A 17,107-nucleotide genomic window follows, 5' to 3' on the forward strand; every position below is an offset into this window, starting at 1 on the left:
ATATACTACGTGGCTGGGCAATATACTACGTGGCTGGGCAATATACTACGTGGCTCTGTGCTGTATACTACGTGACTGGGCAATATACTACGTGGCTGGGCAATATACTACGTGACTGGGCAATATACTACGTGACTGGGCAATATACTACGTGACTGGGCAATATACTACGTGACTGGGCAATATACTACGTGACTGGGCAATATACTACGTGGCTGGGCAATATACTACGTGACTGGGCAATATACTACGTGGCTGGGCAATATACTACGTGGCTGGGCAATATACTACGTGGCTGGGCAATATACTACGTGGCTGGGCAATATACTACGTGGCTGGGCAATATACTACGTGGCTGGGCAATATACTACGTTCCTGGGCAATATACTACGTTCCTGGGCAATATACTACGTGGACATGCATATTCTAGAATACCCGATGCGTTAGAATCGGGCCACCATCTAGTTATTTGTGTAAATGTGCATACAGAGAGCTGTCAGTCACTGATGGGACCGCCCACTGCACATAAATCCCATCAGTGACTGGCAGCATTATTTGTATAAATGTCCATACAGAGAGCTGTCAGTCACTGATACGACTGCCATATATATACATTATCAGTCTAGTCTGCTCCTCCTGCCCAATAACATGGCACCTGCAGATTGGACGGCATTTTTATGATGGCAGGCTCCCTTTGACCTTTGCCAAGAAACTTAAGTATTGAGAAGTAATAGAAGAGACTTTTTCCTTCCGTGTCCCTAAGCTGTTGCCATTATTTTCATGCAGGTAACCGAAATGAGAAGGACATTGACACCATCCAATTCTCCTATGTCTTCTCCCAGTAAGCATGGAGATAGGTTTATTCCATCTAGAGCCGGAGCAAACTGGAGTATTAACTTTCACCGTATAAACGTGAGTGAAATATTAATGCTGAAGAATTCGGTACCATTAATAATGTAAAATGTCACCTTGTTTATGCGACCCCCATCTGAGCGCAGCATGATGTAGGGGCAGAGACACTGATTACAGTTATGTATCACTTTCTGAGCTGCCTGCTGTCATTTTGACAAAATCTGTCATTAATCAGCTGCAGATCTATCTGAATGTTGAGCTCTGTAGTTCCCTACCCACACCTCTTAATGACAGCTTTCTGCCTATGCACAGTGTACAGAGAAAGCTGCCAATCAGTGGTGTGGACTTGGTTACACAGCGCTTATGACTGGAGGATTACACTGGAGGATTACTCCTGCTGATAAAACTGATTTTTTTTTTTTTTCAAAACTACATTAAGCAGTTCAATAAACCGCTGTAATCAGGGTCTCTGCCCCTACATCATGCTGGTCACAGTACAAATTGCAGTCACTGATATTACATACAGTGCAGTGATCTTCGCATTTGGAGCATGCAGGGAAAATGTGTCTGAAATTGGCATGAACCATTTTGGTGCAGTCATGTAGTGGCCTTTTGGTTGTAAAACTCACCTACACTTTTCATGTTGGGTCATTTGTTTTGTGCACATAGTTATTTCTAAATATTCAATGTTATGGATCTTAGTGTTTTGTTTTGTGTTTTGTTTTTTTTTGTTTTTTTTGTTGTCAACAATGCTATGAATAATCCTTAACACCAAGTATTTCCCATTTCTTTTAAAGGAAAACGAAAAATCTCCCAGTCAGAACAGAAAAGCCAAAGATGCCACTTCTGATACCGGGAAAGGTGATGGATTACATTATTTGTTAGAATTACAATCTTGGGGTAGTTTCTGGAGAATATTTACATGTCTAAAATAAAGAAGCACTCCTCCCATCATCATTTTTATCCTTTTAATATATTGCACTCATCATATTATACAGCGCTGTGCACTTACAATTGCTCATTTTGTCTTTCTACCCAGCTAATTCTTCCCTTTTCCATCAGGTCTATGAAATTATGTGATTAAAAGAGGACTAGATGAATCCTTCTGAGCTCTATGTAGAAACAGGAAGTCTTTTTCCCTGTATAAGTCATCATTAGAACTACAATCCTACCTCCCTGAGAAAAATAAATGAGAACGAGCAATAAAGGCAAGCGAGGTGGAAGCAGCTGGGTCAGGAGTTGAATAGTTGGTGCAGCTGGTTTGCCAGGGACTTTTCAGTGCTGTAGGATTATAGTTCTAATAAAGAAAATAGACCTCCTGTATCTACCTAGGGCTCAGAAGTGTTGATTGTCAGTTTTTAATCATGTGATGTCAGAGACCTAATGGAAAAAATAAGTAATAACTGGGTAGAAAGGCAAAATGAGCAATTGTAAGTACACAGTGCTATATAATATGATGATTGCAATATATTAAGAAGATAAAAACTTTAACCCCTTTTCCACCTTAGACATATAGTTAGGTCTAAGGTTAGCTCCCCCTGTTTGCTGCAGGCTCTGGCGCTGAGCCTGCAACTTTTCCAGCAAATGTCAGCTGATTTTTGACAGCAGCATGTAACATGCTTGCCGATGGGTTGGCGTGACAACCTGGGGTCTGCAGCAGATCCCTGTGGTTGCAATTGGCTGATAGCTATGAGTGCCACCCAGCGGACAGCGCTCATAGCAAGTGAGCATTTCTGCTACACACAGAGGGGCTAAAGCACAGGCGATCGGCTGATCGCAGCTTCTATTCTCCCATGGAGACTATTGAAGCAAGTGGAAAGTGGGAAAAAAAACATAAAAGTTCAAATCACCCCCCCTATTGCCCCTTTCAAAATAAAACAATTAAAAAATGCACATATTTGGTATCGCCGCGTTCAGAATCACCCGATCAATCAATATATAAAAATAAATAATCCGATCGGTAAACGGTGTAACAAGAAAAAAAATCAAAACGCCAGAATTACGTTTTTTTGGTCGCTGCAACATTGCATTAAAATGCAATAACGGGCGATCAAAAGATTGTAACCACACCAAAATGGTATAATTAAAAGCGTCAGCTCGGCACGCAAAAAATAAGCCCTCATCCAACCCCATATAACGAAAAATGGAGGCGCTGCAGGTATCAGAAAATGGCGTTTTTTTTTTTGTTTTTTTGTGAAACTTTGGATTTTTTTTCTCACCACTTAAATAAAACTATAACCTAGACCTGTGTGGTGTGTAGGAACTCCTACTTTATGTGATGCTCTTACTCGGCTCACGGACAATTAATGTTGCTCCTTTTTTCTTTGTGATGTCTATAGATGGATTGGCGTATTCTGCTTTGTTGAAGAATGAATTGTTGGGGGCCGGAATTGAGAAAGTTCAGGACCCTCAAACTGAAGACCGCCGCCTTCAACCATCCACACCTGAAAAAAAGTCTCTCTTCACGGTATGGTACCAACAGTCCCAATGTTTCCTATCATTTAGCCATCCGGTGGGTGGTCCTGGTGCATCAGGGCATATGGGCACAGCTAGAAGTGGCGATAAGTATGGAATCCTAATAAAGTATGTTTAATGATAGCGGTCCCCTCTGGGGAAAAGAGAATGGTACTGTGGTTAGTAGGAGGTCTTTATCACATTCTAGTTTTTGATTGTTTGACCTTTTTCTTTTCAGTATTCCTTAAGCTCGAAGCGATCCAGCCCCGATGATGGAAATGAAGTGTCTCCGTATTCTTTGTCACCCGTGAGTAACAAAAGGTAAGCGCTTTTTAGTTGTCATTTTAAAAGTTTAACCCCTTAGTGACCGAGCCAAATTTTTGAAATCTGACCAGTGTCACTTTATGTGGTAATAACTCTGCAACGCTTCAACAAATCCCAGTGATTTTGAGATTGTTTTTTCATGACACATTATACTTTATGATAATGGTAAATTTAGTTCAACATTTTTTGTTTATTTATAAAAAATATAAAAAATTTGAGAAAAATGTTAAAAAATTAGCAATTTTCTAAATTTGAATGATTATCCCTTTAATCCAGATGGTCATACAACAGCAAACCATTAATAAATAACATTTCCCACATGTCTGCTTTACATCAGCACCATTTGGAAAATGTTATTTTATTTTGTTAGCATTTTAGGAGGTTTAAAAATGTAGCAGCAATTTTTCATTTTTTCAAAGAAATTTACCACATTTATTTTTTTAGGGACTTATCCATGTTTAAAGTGACTTTAGGGGTCCCATATATTGGGAAACCCCCAAACGTGATACCATTTTAAAAACAGCACCCCTAAACATATTGAAAACTGCTGTCAGGTAGTTTATTAACCCTTCAGGTGCTTTACAGGAATTAATGCAAAATGGCATGGCAGAAATGAAAATGTGTATTTTTACCACCTAAATGTTGCTAACTTCTAAACAGATTACTATAGCCGGCAGACTCTAAGGCCGCTATTTGGTCATGAATTGCCATCGCAAACATCAAGACAACAAAATCATGATCTGAGGGCACCAATTGGGATCAAGAAGAAGCCCCCACACTCTGTTAACCATTTATAATGATGTAGTCACTATTGACAGCAGCATCTAAGGGGTTAAACAGATTTAGAAGGCGCAGATACTGATTGTGGCTGATACAGCAAGTTGTCAGCAATAGTGTACAACCAACAGATGCTGCATTGTCATCTGTATGGGGAGGCTATTCTCTTATATCTCAGGTCAGTTAAAAGACGTATTGGCGGTCATTAAGGGGTTAAAGCTAGCTTGCTGGGGTAAAGACGATATCATTTTATTATTTTTTTTCCCTGCTACACAGTCAAAAACTTTTGCGCTCTCCACGAAAACCCACACGGAAGATTTCTAAAATTCCATTTAAAGTACTTGATGCCCCAGAACTGCAAGATGATTTCTACCTTAATCTAGTGGACTGGTCATCCCTGAATGTGCTGAGCGTAGGATTGGGGACCTGTGTATATCTGTGGAGCGCGTGTACAAGCCAGGTAAGGGGATGTGCCCACATCTGCCACCTCCATACATGTTCCATACTCAGCTGCTCCGGCTGCATATTAAGGTTCACACATGACACATGGGTTACAGATTAATCCTTTCACTGCCAGTACAATTTTGAAACCCAAATCCTGGATTCTAAAATCAAATTATACCGCCATAAAAAACCGATCCAAGCAGAGCCTAAGTAGTGTACCCCTAATGGTAACAATTAGAGGGCATATATCCGATTACATAGAAGCAGAAACTTCCAGCACTGTGCCCTGTATATGCTACTAGCTAAATGGAACCTGTCACGTTGTACATGCCATCTGATCCATAGACAACATGGTATAGATAAGGAGAAGCTGAGCAGAATGGTGGACATTTTTGTGGGAATTGATTCAGTATAACTTGCACTTTATTAATTGAAATCCCTGGTGTTTGTATGTATAGGAGTCCAGTGGGCGGTCCTACTGAGTAACATGGTTAGTAAGGCCGAAAAAAGACATTTGTCCATCCAGTTCAGCCTATATTCCATCATAATAAATCCCCAGATCTACGTCCTTCTACAGAACCTAATAATTGTATGATACAATATTGTTCTGCTCCAGGAAGACATCCAGGCCTCTCTTGAACCCTTGATGTACAGTCACACAGGGAAGACTAGGTAGGGCAGCCCACTGGACTCAAGCATACAAATACCAGGGATTTTAATGAATTCAAGGCGTTTGCCACTACTTTTTTTTTTTTTTTTTTTTTTATTGATGGTTTTTGTTTTAGGATAGGCCATCAATATTTGATCTGTGGAGGTGCAGCATACAGCACCCTGACAATCAGCGGTTACCAGCGGCATTCGTATAGAGGGTGGATCTGCATTACTCTGCCGTGGCTGTTTCAGCGGCATCTGAGAACATCCATCTGCCATCTGTGCCAGTAATGGGGGATCAGCGGGGGTGCCTGGTGTCGCAGCTCTTATCGATCAGATATTGAGGGCCTATCTTTAGGGTTCAATAAATAAAATGGTGGACAACCCTTTTCATTCATGTGCTCCTAATAGCTGCAGGTGGAATTGCGATCCACCCGCAACGGTTAACAATCTCTGACAGGGCATTTAACATGCACACGCAGGAAGCGCCTCACTAATCACGCGTGCCGATGAGTTGGCATGCTGCTGGAGACCCCTGTGGTTGTCATTGCCAGATCGCTATGAGTGCTGCCCAGCAGTTGGCGCTCATAGCAAGTGAGCATTTCTGCTACATAGAGCAGGGCATCCAGCAGATGATCGCGGCTCCTGGTCTCCCATGACAGCCCTGCATTAGACCCATTCAGTCAGTACTGGTGGCACGGTTACAGCCGCTGACACCAGAACACTACCGGGAAGATTAAAGCACATTTCCTCCTGGCAGCAGGGGTCTCGGTACAGGCATCGGGCAGGTTCAGAACGCTGTTAACATGCAGATTACCCCCATATCGGCAGGCTAATATATTTTTTTTTGACGTGACGGGTTCCCTTTAATTTTCATGTGATGAGGAATACAGAGGCACCATGAGAGCTGCAGATCGGCTTTAATGTCAGGGGCCACACTTTAGATCTAGTGTACCGTGACCTCATATTTTCTGTACATGTATCTGTTGTTATCATTGTATGTCTTTTTGTCTTTTCAGGTGACCAGGCTCTGTGACTTATCTGTAGAAGGGGATTCGGTGACATCAGTGGGTTGGTCTGAAAGGGTGAGTATCGTTAAGACATGGTAATAAAGTGTTCTTGCAATGTTCATAAGATTGTATAAAACTGTCAAATTATAGTGAAGTATGTCCCCATTCTACTGATACTTTAGAATCCGTACAGAGCAAATTAGACATTTTCAGACCAGCTATTATATGGTTCGTACCTTCAGGAGACTCCTTTTACCATATGTATGGATGTTAGCGAAGGGCCCCTCTTATAAGCCGGAGAGCAGTACCGATTGAAAACCTGTACCGTATAGATGGCCACCTTCATCATCTGCTGGGGATATACGGGTTATAGCATCTTGCCCCAGATAGATCTCCTGAGATTTGATCAGGGCTGTGGAGTCGGAGTCTGTGTTCTGGAAATTGAGGAGTCAGAGGTTTGGCTTACCGGCTCCACAGCCCTGGGTTAGATAAGGGGCTTTATAGTTGGGGGTAACCTATTTAATTTGCTTGAATCTGAATAAGATTTTTTTATGCAATTTGCTTTTAACGTTTAATACTGTGGGGAACAGATGATTCAGTGCTCCCATGTGAAGCAGAGGTCCTGCCAATAAAGGGGCTGTTCGTAGGGTAGAAGCTGCTGGAATCTCGACCCATGAACTCTGAAGGGCCGCATCCAAATGGATCTGAGGTTGAGCATGGGCACCTCCGATATCCGAGAATGAATGAAGTGGAGGTGCCCATGCTCAATCTCTGTTCCATTTATACTGGACTCTTCAGTGCTCCATTCCTGATCAGTAGGGGATATCCTATTCACTTGAGACAAGCCCCTTAACCCCTTAGTGACTATTACTGTACGAGTATGGACCAAGCTCAAGAGATGAGCCAGCGCCATTCCTTGTAGATAAGGTTTGTGTTATTCAGTCATCATCTGTTTCTAACAGCCAAAAGTGGAGCTCTGCCTGCTGCTTGTATATGGCGGTCTCAGTCTTTGATAACGGCATTTACAGCATGGAGTTGTGGTATTCTAGGCACCCATCAGCACTCGTCCCCCTGAGAAGCAATCAATGGGTTACCATAACAGCCACAGTTCGACTTAAAGCTCCTCATACCTGCCATGACGGTCCTCATGTGAAAATTAGTCTATGGCTGGAATTCATAAGAGACCTTGATATTTCCTGTATATAGTATAGATGAAGGTGATAAAGCAATGCTTTTTTTTTTTTTTTTTTTAATTTTTAAAAACACCTCCCACCTTCCTCATCTAATTAAAAATGAAATAATAAAAAAATATTTGATTATCGTATTTTACATAAAAGTCCAATCTCTCAAAATATGCAATTAATTAACCCAAACGGTAAGAAAAAGTGTAGTTACTTACCGATAACGGTGTTTCTCAGAGCCCATGACAGCACTACCAGAGAGAGGGGATCCGCCCTTCAGGGACAGGAAACCTACAGGATAAAAGGGCGGTACCTCTCTCCTGCGTCAGGCTGGTTTTACAGAGCATCGGTGGTCCTCCAGGTTAGTGACAACAACACAAAAAATATGCAATTTAATCATAATGCTTAACAAGTGAACACCGTGTCTATATGGAAAACCACTTCACACAAAATAATGTACTCACCGCACACTTGATGAGGGGGGGAATAAGCAGGTGCTGTCGTGGGCTCTGAGAAACACCGTTATCGGTGAGTAACTACACTTTTCTCAGTCGCCCATGACAGCACTACCAGAGAGAATTGCAGAGATCATTGCTTAGGGAGGGACCACAGCCTGCAAGACCCTTCTTCCGAAGGTTAGGTCAGATGAAGAAGCTAGGTCTAAGCGGTAGTGTCTGAAGAAGGTTGAAGGTGATGACCAGGTGGCCGCCTTACAAATTTGATCTAATGGTACCTCTGACCTTTCGGCCCAGGAGGTCGCCATAGCCCTTGTAGAGTGTGCCTTCAGTCCCTGCGGAACGGCATTCCCGGTGGATGAGTACGCCAAGGCTATTGCGTCTGTGACCCATCAAGCTATAGTGCCCTTAGAAGCTTTGAGTCCTTTTCTGGGCCCCTGGAAGCAGATAAAAAGAGACCCTTCCTTCCTATACTGCTGGGGTGATTTTAATGTATTGGACTAGACACCTTTTTACGTCTAGTGTATGGAATTTCTCTTCCTTCTTATTTTTAGGATCTTGACAGAAGGAAGGAATAATAATAATCTTTATTTATATAGCGCCAACATATTCCGCAGCGCTTTACAGTTTAACAGTTTCAAACACAAAAGTCATAAGTAACAACGTTAACAATACAATAATTAAAGCGAAATAAGACAACCCTGCTCGTGAGATCTTACAATCTACAATGAGGTGGGGGAGATACAAAGCACAGGTGTGTATTTACAATGATGTATTTACAATGATGGTCCAGCCATCTTCAGGGGGTGGGGGATAGATGGAGATAGTGAATGGGCTACACACACACAAACATAAAATGACTATTAGGGAACGTGATAGGCCACTCTGAACAAATGTGTTTTGAGCGAGCGCCTAAAACTATGCAAATTATGGATGGTCCTAATATAGGAAGGATTATTTCCTGAGATCTATGGAATGTTGACGCAACTTTCGGTAGATAGGCAGGGTCTGTTTTTAGTATAACCTTATCATCCAGGATTTGTGTAAATGGAGGGTTTGCAGACAGGGCTTGAAGGTCACTTATCCTACGGGCCGAAGTCAGGGCTATTAGGAGGGCTGTTTTAAGTGAAAGAATCCTAAGGGGTACCGATTCTATAGGCTCAAACGGGGATTCTGTTAGGGCTGACAATACTAAATTCAAATCCCAGGTTGGTAATCTATGTATAGTTACAGGTTTAGACCTTGCGGCTGCTCTGACAAACCGTATTACCCAAGGGTTGGCCGCTATGTTTTCACAGTATAATGCTCCTAGAGCTGCTATCTGTACCTTTAAGGTACTTACTGAAAGGCCTAGGTCTAACCCCCTTTGTAGAAATTCCAATATTTCCGCCACTGGAACCCCGTCTTGCAACCTTACCCCAAAGGAGGACAAAAATTGTTTTCCAGGTTTTGCCGTATATTTTTGTGGTCACAGGTTTACTACTTTTTAATGACCTCTCAAATTCCACGCTGTCAGATGGAGATTCTCTGACTGAGGGTGGAACACCGGTCCCTGAGACAGGAGGTCCGGAAGATCCGGAAGCACCCAGGGATCAGTGATCGATAGCATCCTCAGCCATGAGAACCAGGCTCTCTTGGGTCAGAAGGGGGCTATCAAGATGAGTCTGGATTTGTCCTGCCTGATCTTCCGCAGAACTGCTGGAATGAGAATAGTAGGGAGAAATGCATACGCCAGGGTCTGTGTCCAGGGAATTGTGAACGCATCCACAGCCTGAGGGTTCCCCCTGGAATCTAGGGAGCAGAAAGTTTCCACTTTTCTGTTGGGCACATTGGCAAAGAGGTCTATTACAGGGATTCCCCATAGATCTGTAATTTTGTTGAATATGCCCTGATTTAGAGACCACTCCCCCTGCTTTAGTTGGGTACGACTCAGGAAGTCCGCTTTGTGGTTTTCTACCCCCTTTATATGTAGGGCCGATAGGGACAGGAAGTTGTTTTGTACCAGGCTGAAAATTTCGGAGGTGGTTTCCATTAATGATTGAGACTTGGTTCCCCCCTGGTGGTTTAAGTAAGCTACTACTACTTTGTTGTTCGAGAATACTCGGACATGATGGCCTTGTAGCTGGTCTAGGAAGTATAGTAGTGCATGATTTACGGCCCTCAGCTCTTTTTGATTTGAGGAAGACCTGAGCTCCTGAATTGTCCATATCCCCTGAGTGACTTTGTTGTCCAGGTGAGCCCCCCACCCTGTGGGACTTGCGTCTGTGGTGACTATCTGAGGCGCCTCTATCACCCAGGGAATCCCTTTTGATAAGTTGCTGGGATTTAACCACCAGACTAGGGAATGAATAGTAGGTAAACTTAGTCATTCGACTCTCTAACCGCCCTCCTAGTAGTTTTTGGTTTCTTAAAATATCCCACTGGAGTGCTCTTGTGTGGAGCTGTGCCCACTGAACCGCTGGGAGACAGGCAGAGAGGGACCCCAGTAATGACATCGCCTTTCTTAGAGTCATGGTAGGGTTTGCACGCGCTTCTGATACTAGGTGGATTATCTTTTGTTTTTTCTTGTCTGGAAGGTGATACACTTGAGAACTTGAGTCCAAGGTGAGACCCAAGAATTCTTGAACCCTGGTTGGTTCCAGTTTTGACTTTTGGAGGTTCACCAGCCAGCCCAATTTTTTTAAGGTGTCTATCACTCTGTCGCATTGCTGACGGCAGAGTTCGGCCGAGTTGCTCACAATCAGAAAGTCGTCTAGATACGGAATAATCAAGACGTCTTCCTCTCTCAGATGTGCCATCATCTCCGCTATCAACTTTGTGAAGATGCGGGGAGCAATTGATATGCCAAAGGGAAGAGCCCTGTATTGGTATTCCCTGGTCTGTCCTTTTATGACTACTGCAAGTCTGAGGAATTTCTGAGAGGGCTTGTGGATGGGGACGTGATAATACGCGTCACTGAGATCTAGAACTATCATAAAACAGTTTGGAAACAGATTTTTATTTGTTGACTTTATTGACTCCATTTTGAATCTTTGGTTTTTTACATAAGTATTCAACCTCCGTAAGTTTATTATAGTCCGGAAGGTTCCGTCCGGTTTGGGAACCAGGAACAATGGAGAGTAAAATCCCTTCCCTCTCTCCAGAGGGGGGACTTCTTGGATGACAGCTTTGTCTACTAGTTTTACGATTTCTAATTCTAGAGCTTCTTGTTGTTGAGGAGATGATCTCAGCGGTGTTACCACATAATTCCGTGGGAGTAGGGATAGAAATTCTATGCGAAGCCCTTCTCCTATTAATCTTAATATCCAAGGGCTGGTCGAAATTTTCTCCCAGGTCGGGAGGAATTGAGATAATCTCCCTCCCACCCTGGGGAAGATGACACTTGTGGGGGGGGGGGGGGGGTTATATCCCGAGGGGAGTTACCAAAAAGGAATCCCCTGTCTTTCCTTCTCCCGTCATCCCGTCGGTTTTGCTCCCTTGGTGGTCTCCTAAAAAACTTCCTATTCCGAAAGGGCCGCTTATTATATGTTGGGGCCAGGATGGGAAACCCTTTCTTTTTATCACCTGCTTTTTGCAGGATATCGTCCAAAGTCTCTCCAAAAAGAAACTTGCCCTCACAGGGGATTGAACACAGTTTTTGCTTAGTTTGTAAGTCCCCCGGCCAGCTTTTTAGCCATAAGGTTCTACGCGCTGCATTTGAGAGAGCTGCAGATTTAGACGTCAATTTAATTGAGTCGGCCGATGAATCTGCCAAGAATGCCGCGCCTCCTCTAATCATAGGGATGGACTCAAATTTTATTTCTGGGTACCCCATGTCTAAGCTGTTTCTCTAGGTTGTCAACCCAAATCATTAAATATCGTGACGTGCAGGCAGCCGCTATGGTTGGCCTTAAGCATCCTCCTGCTGACTCCCAGGTCCCTTTAAGAAAAGTATCTGCTCTTTTATCAAGAGGATCTTTCAGGGTTCCCATATCCTCGAATGGCAATGCGAACTTTTTCGAGGCCTTAGCTACCGCAACATCTAGTTTAGGGGCTTTATCCCACGAGACAGAAGCCTCTTCAAAGGGGTATTTCCTTTTAATAGAGGGAACTGATGCATTTTTCCTTTCAGGTTTTTCCCACTCCTTTTTAATTAATGCTTGAATGTTTTCATTAAGGGGGGAAACCTTACGCTTTTTTGGGATAGCCCTCCAAACATAATGTCCTGCAGAGTTTTGTCAGGACGAGGATCCAACACCCCCATTGTTGATCTCACTGCTTTTACAAGGCCATCAACCTCATCTAGGGGGAAGCAATGACGACCTCCACTCTCATTATCCGAAGAAGAGAAGGAGGAATCCTGCGTATCTGAGTTTTTACTCTCGGAGCTGGTAGAGTCAGAATTCCTATCAGGAACTGATTGTTTCCTACTAGCTCTCCTTTCGCCTTTAAGGGAGTTAAACACCGTCTCAACCTCTGATTTAATTACAGAACGTAACTCAGAGGCGAAGTTTGGGGTCTCCTCACAGAGGACTCGCTCAATACAGGAGTCACATAGCTTCTTCTCCCAGGACCGTGGTAGGGCTTTCTCGCATAAGGGGCAGGTTCTTTGTTTCGTCTTCCCCGTTCTCTTCCTTGCCTAAGATAATGGAGAAGGGGAACCCCAATTACAAAAAGTGAGCTTTCACGAAGATCACTCACCAATCTGACGCAGCCACAGGTACCGGTTCTGGAGGAGGGGCAGGATCCTGAGGTGTATGATCCGTGGCCGGCAGCAGGTTTACCACACTGGAATTCTTACTACGCTGTGTGGAATGGCTACCGGATCGAGAACTCCGGTTATCCGCAGAAGTTCGCTTTCCCTGAGCGTCCGACTTCTGCCGCTGATGATGGCGCTGCTGCGGCGGTGGCTGGAGCTGCTGATCGCTGTCCTCCATGGCTTACTACCTTGGGACGGCATGCAGCAAAGGGATTCCATGCGCACCTTCTTTTTAAAGGATGGTGCTTATCCCCTCCCCCCGTGGCTGCGTTGTTAGAGAAAGCGTTTTTTTTTTTTTTTTTTTTTTTTTTTTCTTTCTGCAGCTACTGCGCATGCACGCGCAGTCAGCGACCCGGAAATGAAGGGTTCCGGGGCAGCGCCATCTTGGTGTAGTCATTCACCTCACTGCCCCCGAACCAGAAGTTCCTCCACTACTTCCGGTGCGGCGCCATCTTGGAATCCGGCATCCTGTGTGCGCAGAGTGCTGGAGCGCCCCAACTCCTATCCGGAGTGGCGGTTGCGCTTCCCCCCGCTCACGCTTCCGGACCCATCGGTCGAAGCCGTGGCGGCCTCGGATACCGGACTAGCCGTGGCAGGGGCCTCCTCGCTGCCAGAACCCGGACTGGCCGACTCCGGATCTTCGCCAGGTTGGTCTTCACGTTCCGGTTGGTCATGACAGGTTCCGTCCGAGAAGGTTCCCCGTCAGGGACAGGAAACCAGACTGATGCAGGGGAGAGGTAACCGCCCTTTTATCCTGTAGGTTTCCTGTCCCTGAAGGGCGGATCCCCTCTCTCTGGTAGTGCTGTCATGGGCGACTGAGAAAGTAAAGGGAAAGGAAAAAAATCTAAACAGCAGTACTGTGGTTTGCATGCGTTCCCAGGGCTGTGGCGTTGATAGGCCAAATCGCCAACTCGAACTCCTCAATTTCCCTGACCTCCATCACCACAGCACTGGTCACTACTGAGCCTATACATAAAGTGCAGCACAGATTCATCTCACCTCCGACCCCACAGCACTGGTCACTACTGAGCCTGTACATAAAGTGCAGCACAGATTCATCTCACCTCCGACTCCACAGCACTGGTCACTACTGAGCCTGTACATAAAGGGCAGCACAGATTCATCTCAACTAAAAGCCGAGATCCTCAGATTAGGAACACAGCAGACATCTCTAGGACATTTCATAACTTTCCCAAATTGTTATGAAAACATTTACAGCCCATCCTGCTTTGTACTACTGTACCCAATGTATCATATAATAATTCAATAAAATCCAATAAGAAGTGATTAAAATGTCAGACATACCCTGAAATGGCATTAATAAAATCATGAAATGCTAACCAAAAACAAGCCCTTTCACAGCTTCATTAAAAAAAAAAATGAAAACATTACTGGTATTTTAAAATGGAGACACAAGCAAATGTAAAAAAAAAAAAAAAAATTAAGATTAGTACCTCTGTAATCATACTTACCTGGAGAATCATCTCCTTGGGTCATTTTTCCTGAACCGTGTACACCATATAAAGAAAATTCAGAAAATGATTGCAGAATTAATGGTATTAATGTCCCTTTTATTTTCAGGGAAATCTTGTAGCTGTGGGGACACACAAAGGTTTTGTACAGATATGGGATGCATCTGCAGGGAAGAAGCTGTCCACACTCGAGGGGCATACAGCCAGAGTTGGTAAGGCTGGGTATATGGTCATGTCTCCCGTATTTTTACAGATCCTCTTTTTTCTGCCCCCTTCTTGTAATCTGTGCGCAGCATCACAGCAGTGTTGTCCGTCTACCCGCTATAGGCGCCTTGGCTTGGAATGCAGATCAGCTGTCCTCCGGAAGTAGAGATCGCATGATCCTTCAGAGGGATATCCGAACTCCACCTGTGCAGTCTGAAAGGAGGTTACAAGGGCACCGGCAAGAAGTTTGTGGCCTCAAGTGGTCCACCGACCACCAGCTGCTTGCATCAGGAGGGAATGACAACAAGGTATTGCCTATATACAGTATGGAGAAGATCTAATAGCGTTGATGGTTTGCCCGCTTTACCACGTGAAATATCTTGCTCTTCTTCCAGCTCCTCGTATGGAATCACTCAAGTTTGACCCCTGTTCAGCAATATACCGAGCATCTGGCTGCAGTGAAGGCAATCGCCTGGTCTCCTCACCAACATGGTCTGCTCGCTTCTGGCGGGGGCACAGCTGATCGTTGCATTAGGTTCTGGAACACACTCACTGGTCAGCCACTGCAATGTATTGACACTGGATCACAGGTCTGCAACCTAGCCTGGTCCAAGCATGCCAACGAACTGGTAAGTGGCTTCTTGGCGGATCTGCCGCTTTTACCTCGTGGGATTCTCCCCCAACTCCTTGTAGACTGTCGGCCCCTCACTTTATGAATTTTCATTTAGCCCGGTAGTCTGCAATGTCTGATTTTGATTGCGCATGTAAGCTGTGAATTGTAGGTCGCTGCGGAACACGTTAGCGCTATAGAAACGTGTAACATATATTCGCGTCTGCATTGCTGACGATCACCGGCAGTAGACAGTGTAGGGATTTTAATAACTTTTCGCTTAAAGGGGTCGTCTGAATTTCTTGAATGGGTAAAGATGTACAGATTGGAGAATGTCTCCCGTAAAATACGAGCATTGTTGACCCTAAACTGTCTTCTCCTTACTCACAGGTGAGCACGCATGGCTATTCTCAGAATCAGATCCTTGTGTGGAAGTATCCATCTCTTACACAGGTGGCAAAATTGACTGGACACTCTTATAGAGTTCTCTACCTTGTAAGTACCTTGTATATGTTGTGCAGGTTGCCTAGAAAAACGAGGGCGAGTAACTATGGGGCCTTGCGTCATACTACATGCGTAACCTTGGTATTTGGGTATGAAACTGCTTCAAGTCTGTAAGGAAAAAATAAGCAACGCATGCATGAAATTCCAGAAGTCTCATTCACTTTGCTGTGACGGTAAAATGCTTCAAAACCGCAACGTGTGTGAACATAGCCTAAAGGCTGCCTAAATTCTGTACAGTAATTTACACCTACTTTTAGAACCAAACACTTCTTTTTTTTTTTTTTTTTTTTTGCTCCTAAAGGTTTTGTCTTGTCTTGAGAAGTCTCCTTGTGGCCTTGATTTCATTTTGATATATATTTCTATGCTTCACAGGCCATGTCTCCAGACGGTGAAGCTATTGTTACAGGGGCTGGTGATGAAACATTGAGATTTTGGAATGTTTTTAGTAAAACACGATCTACAAAGGTGAGGCAAATGCAATTCTTCTTTAAAAATAATCATCTATCGGCAGATTTCTGCTCCTTTATCTGAAACAGCATGATGTAGGAGCGGAGACCCTGATTCCAGTGATAAGTCACTTGCTGGTCTGCTTGCTGTCATTTTGATAAAATCACTTTATCTGCTGCAGGTCTAGCCGTTCTCTAAATGTTGAGCTGTGTATAGCCCCGCCCACACCACTGATTGCATGTGCTGTAGACACAAAGCTGCCAATCCGTGGTGGGGGCGGGGTTTTACAGATCTCATGACTATGAAGGACTACTTGGCAGCAGGATTACTAGTCCTGTAATAATCTCTTGCTGATAAAATAGTGATTGTATGAAATCTACGCTAAGCAGCCCAGTAAGTTTACACATCGCTGGAATCGGGGTCTTTGCCTTTACATCATGCTGCTCTCAGATTATGTTGCAAAAACCTGGTTACAGATTCCCTTTAAAAATGTCAATGTTGTGTTCTTATGAACGTGACGGTCACATGGAGTTGAATTTTCTCTCTCTCTTCTAGGAATCCGTCTCCGTTCTCAACCTCTTCACTAGGATACGATAATCTGGCCTTCATTCATTGGCAGTTTTTCCTCTTCTTTCTTCACCGAGCCCAGAAACGATTGCTTTCCAATTCAGCTGAGAGACTAAAGTGCTGTGTACAGTTCAGGGATTCATCAGTAGCCTATACAGGCATGGGAAGCATTAAACCACACTGTTCTATCTCATTCATTTTCCCATCATTGACGTTGGAGGAAAGAGGAGCCCACATATGTCTCGTACAATGGGTAGTGGGTATAAGAACCCTACTGACCATGTTCTATCGATTATGTATTTAAGGGCTTGTATATAAATGCTTCTGTATATCATCATGTTGCTTGAGATGGACCCCTTGAAGAATCAGTTGCAGCTTGAAGCTACCATGAAAACACCTATAGTAGACTTTTTGGGA

General features: G+C 44.0%; 1 protein-coding gene across 2 annotated transcripts in view; it reads left to right on the plus strand.

Annotated features, from left to right (window-relative positions):
* FZR1 (fizzy and cell division cycle 20 related 1) overlaps positions 1–16,883 on the plus strand; it is a 36,756-nt gene extending 19,873 nt beyond the window's left edge. For both annotated transcript variants that reach the window (XM_069741927.1, XM_069741934.1), the window contains 12 exons: positions 787–912; positions 1,650–1,713; positions 3,192–3,319; positions 3,545–3,627; positions 4,684–4,867; positions 6,522–6,587; positions 14,468–14,570; positions 14,686–14,870; positions 14,958–15,191; positions 15,563–15,667; positions 16,049–16,141; positions 16,679–16,883. In XM_069741927.1, coding sequence (XP_069598028.1) covers positions 787–912; positions 1,650–1,713; positions 3,192–3,319; positions 3,545–3,627; positions 4,684–4,867; positions 6,522–6,587; positions 14,468–14,570; positions 14,686–14,870; positions 14,958–15,191; positions 15,563–15,667; positions 16,049–16,141; positions 16,679–16,720 — 1,413 coding nt within the window. In that variant the 3' untranslated portion in view covers positions 16,721–16,883. The remainder of the gene's footprint in view (positions 1–786; positions 913–1,649; positions 1,714–3,191; positions 3,320–3,544; positions 3,628–4,683; positions 4,868–6,521; positions 6,588–14,467; positions 14,571–14,685; positions 14,871–14,957; positions 15,192–15,562; positions 15,668–16,048; positions 16,142–16,678) is intronic.
* Positions 16,884–17,107: the final 224 nt, after the last annotated feature.

Source organism: Ranitomeya imitator, chromosome 1 (assembly GCF_032444005.1).
Source record: "Ranitomeya imitator isolate aRanImi1 chromosome 1, aRanImi1.pri, whole genome shotgun sequence".
In the NCBI taxonomy this organism is placed as follows: Eukaryota; Metazoa; Chordata; class Amphibia; order Anura; family Dendrobatidae; genus Ranitomeya; species Ranitomeya imitator.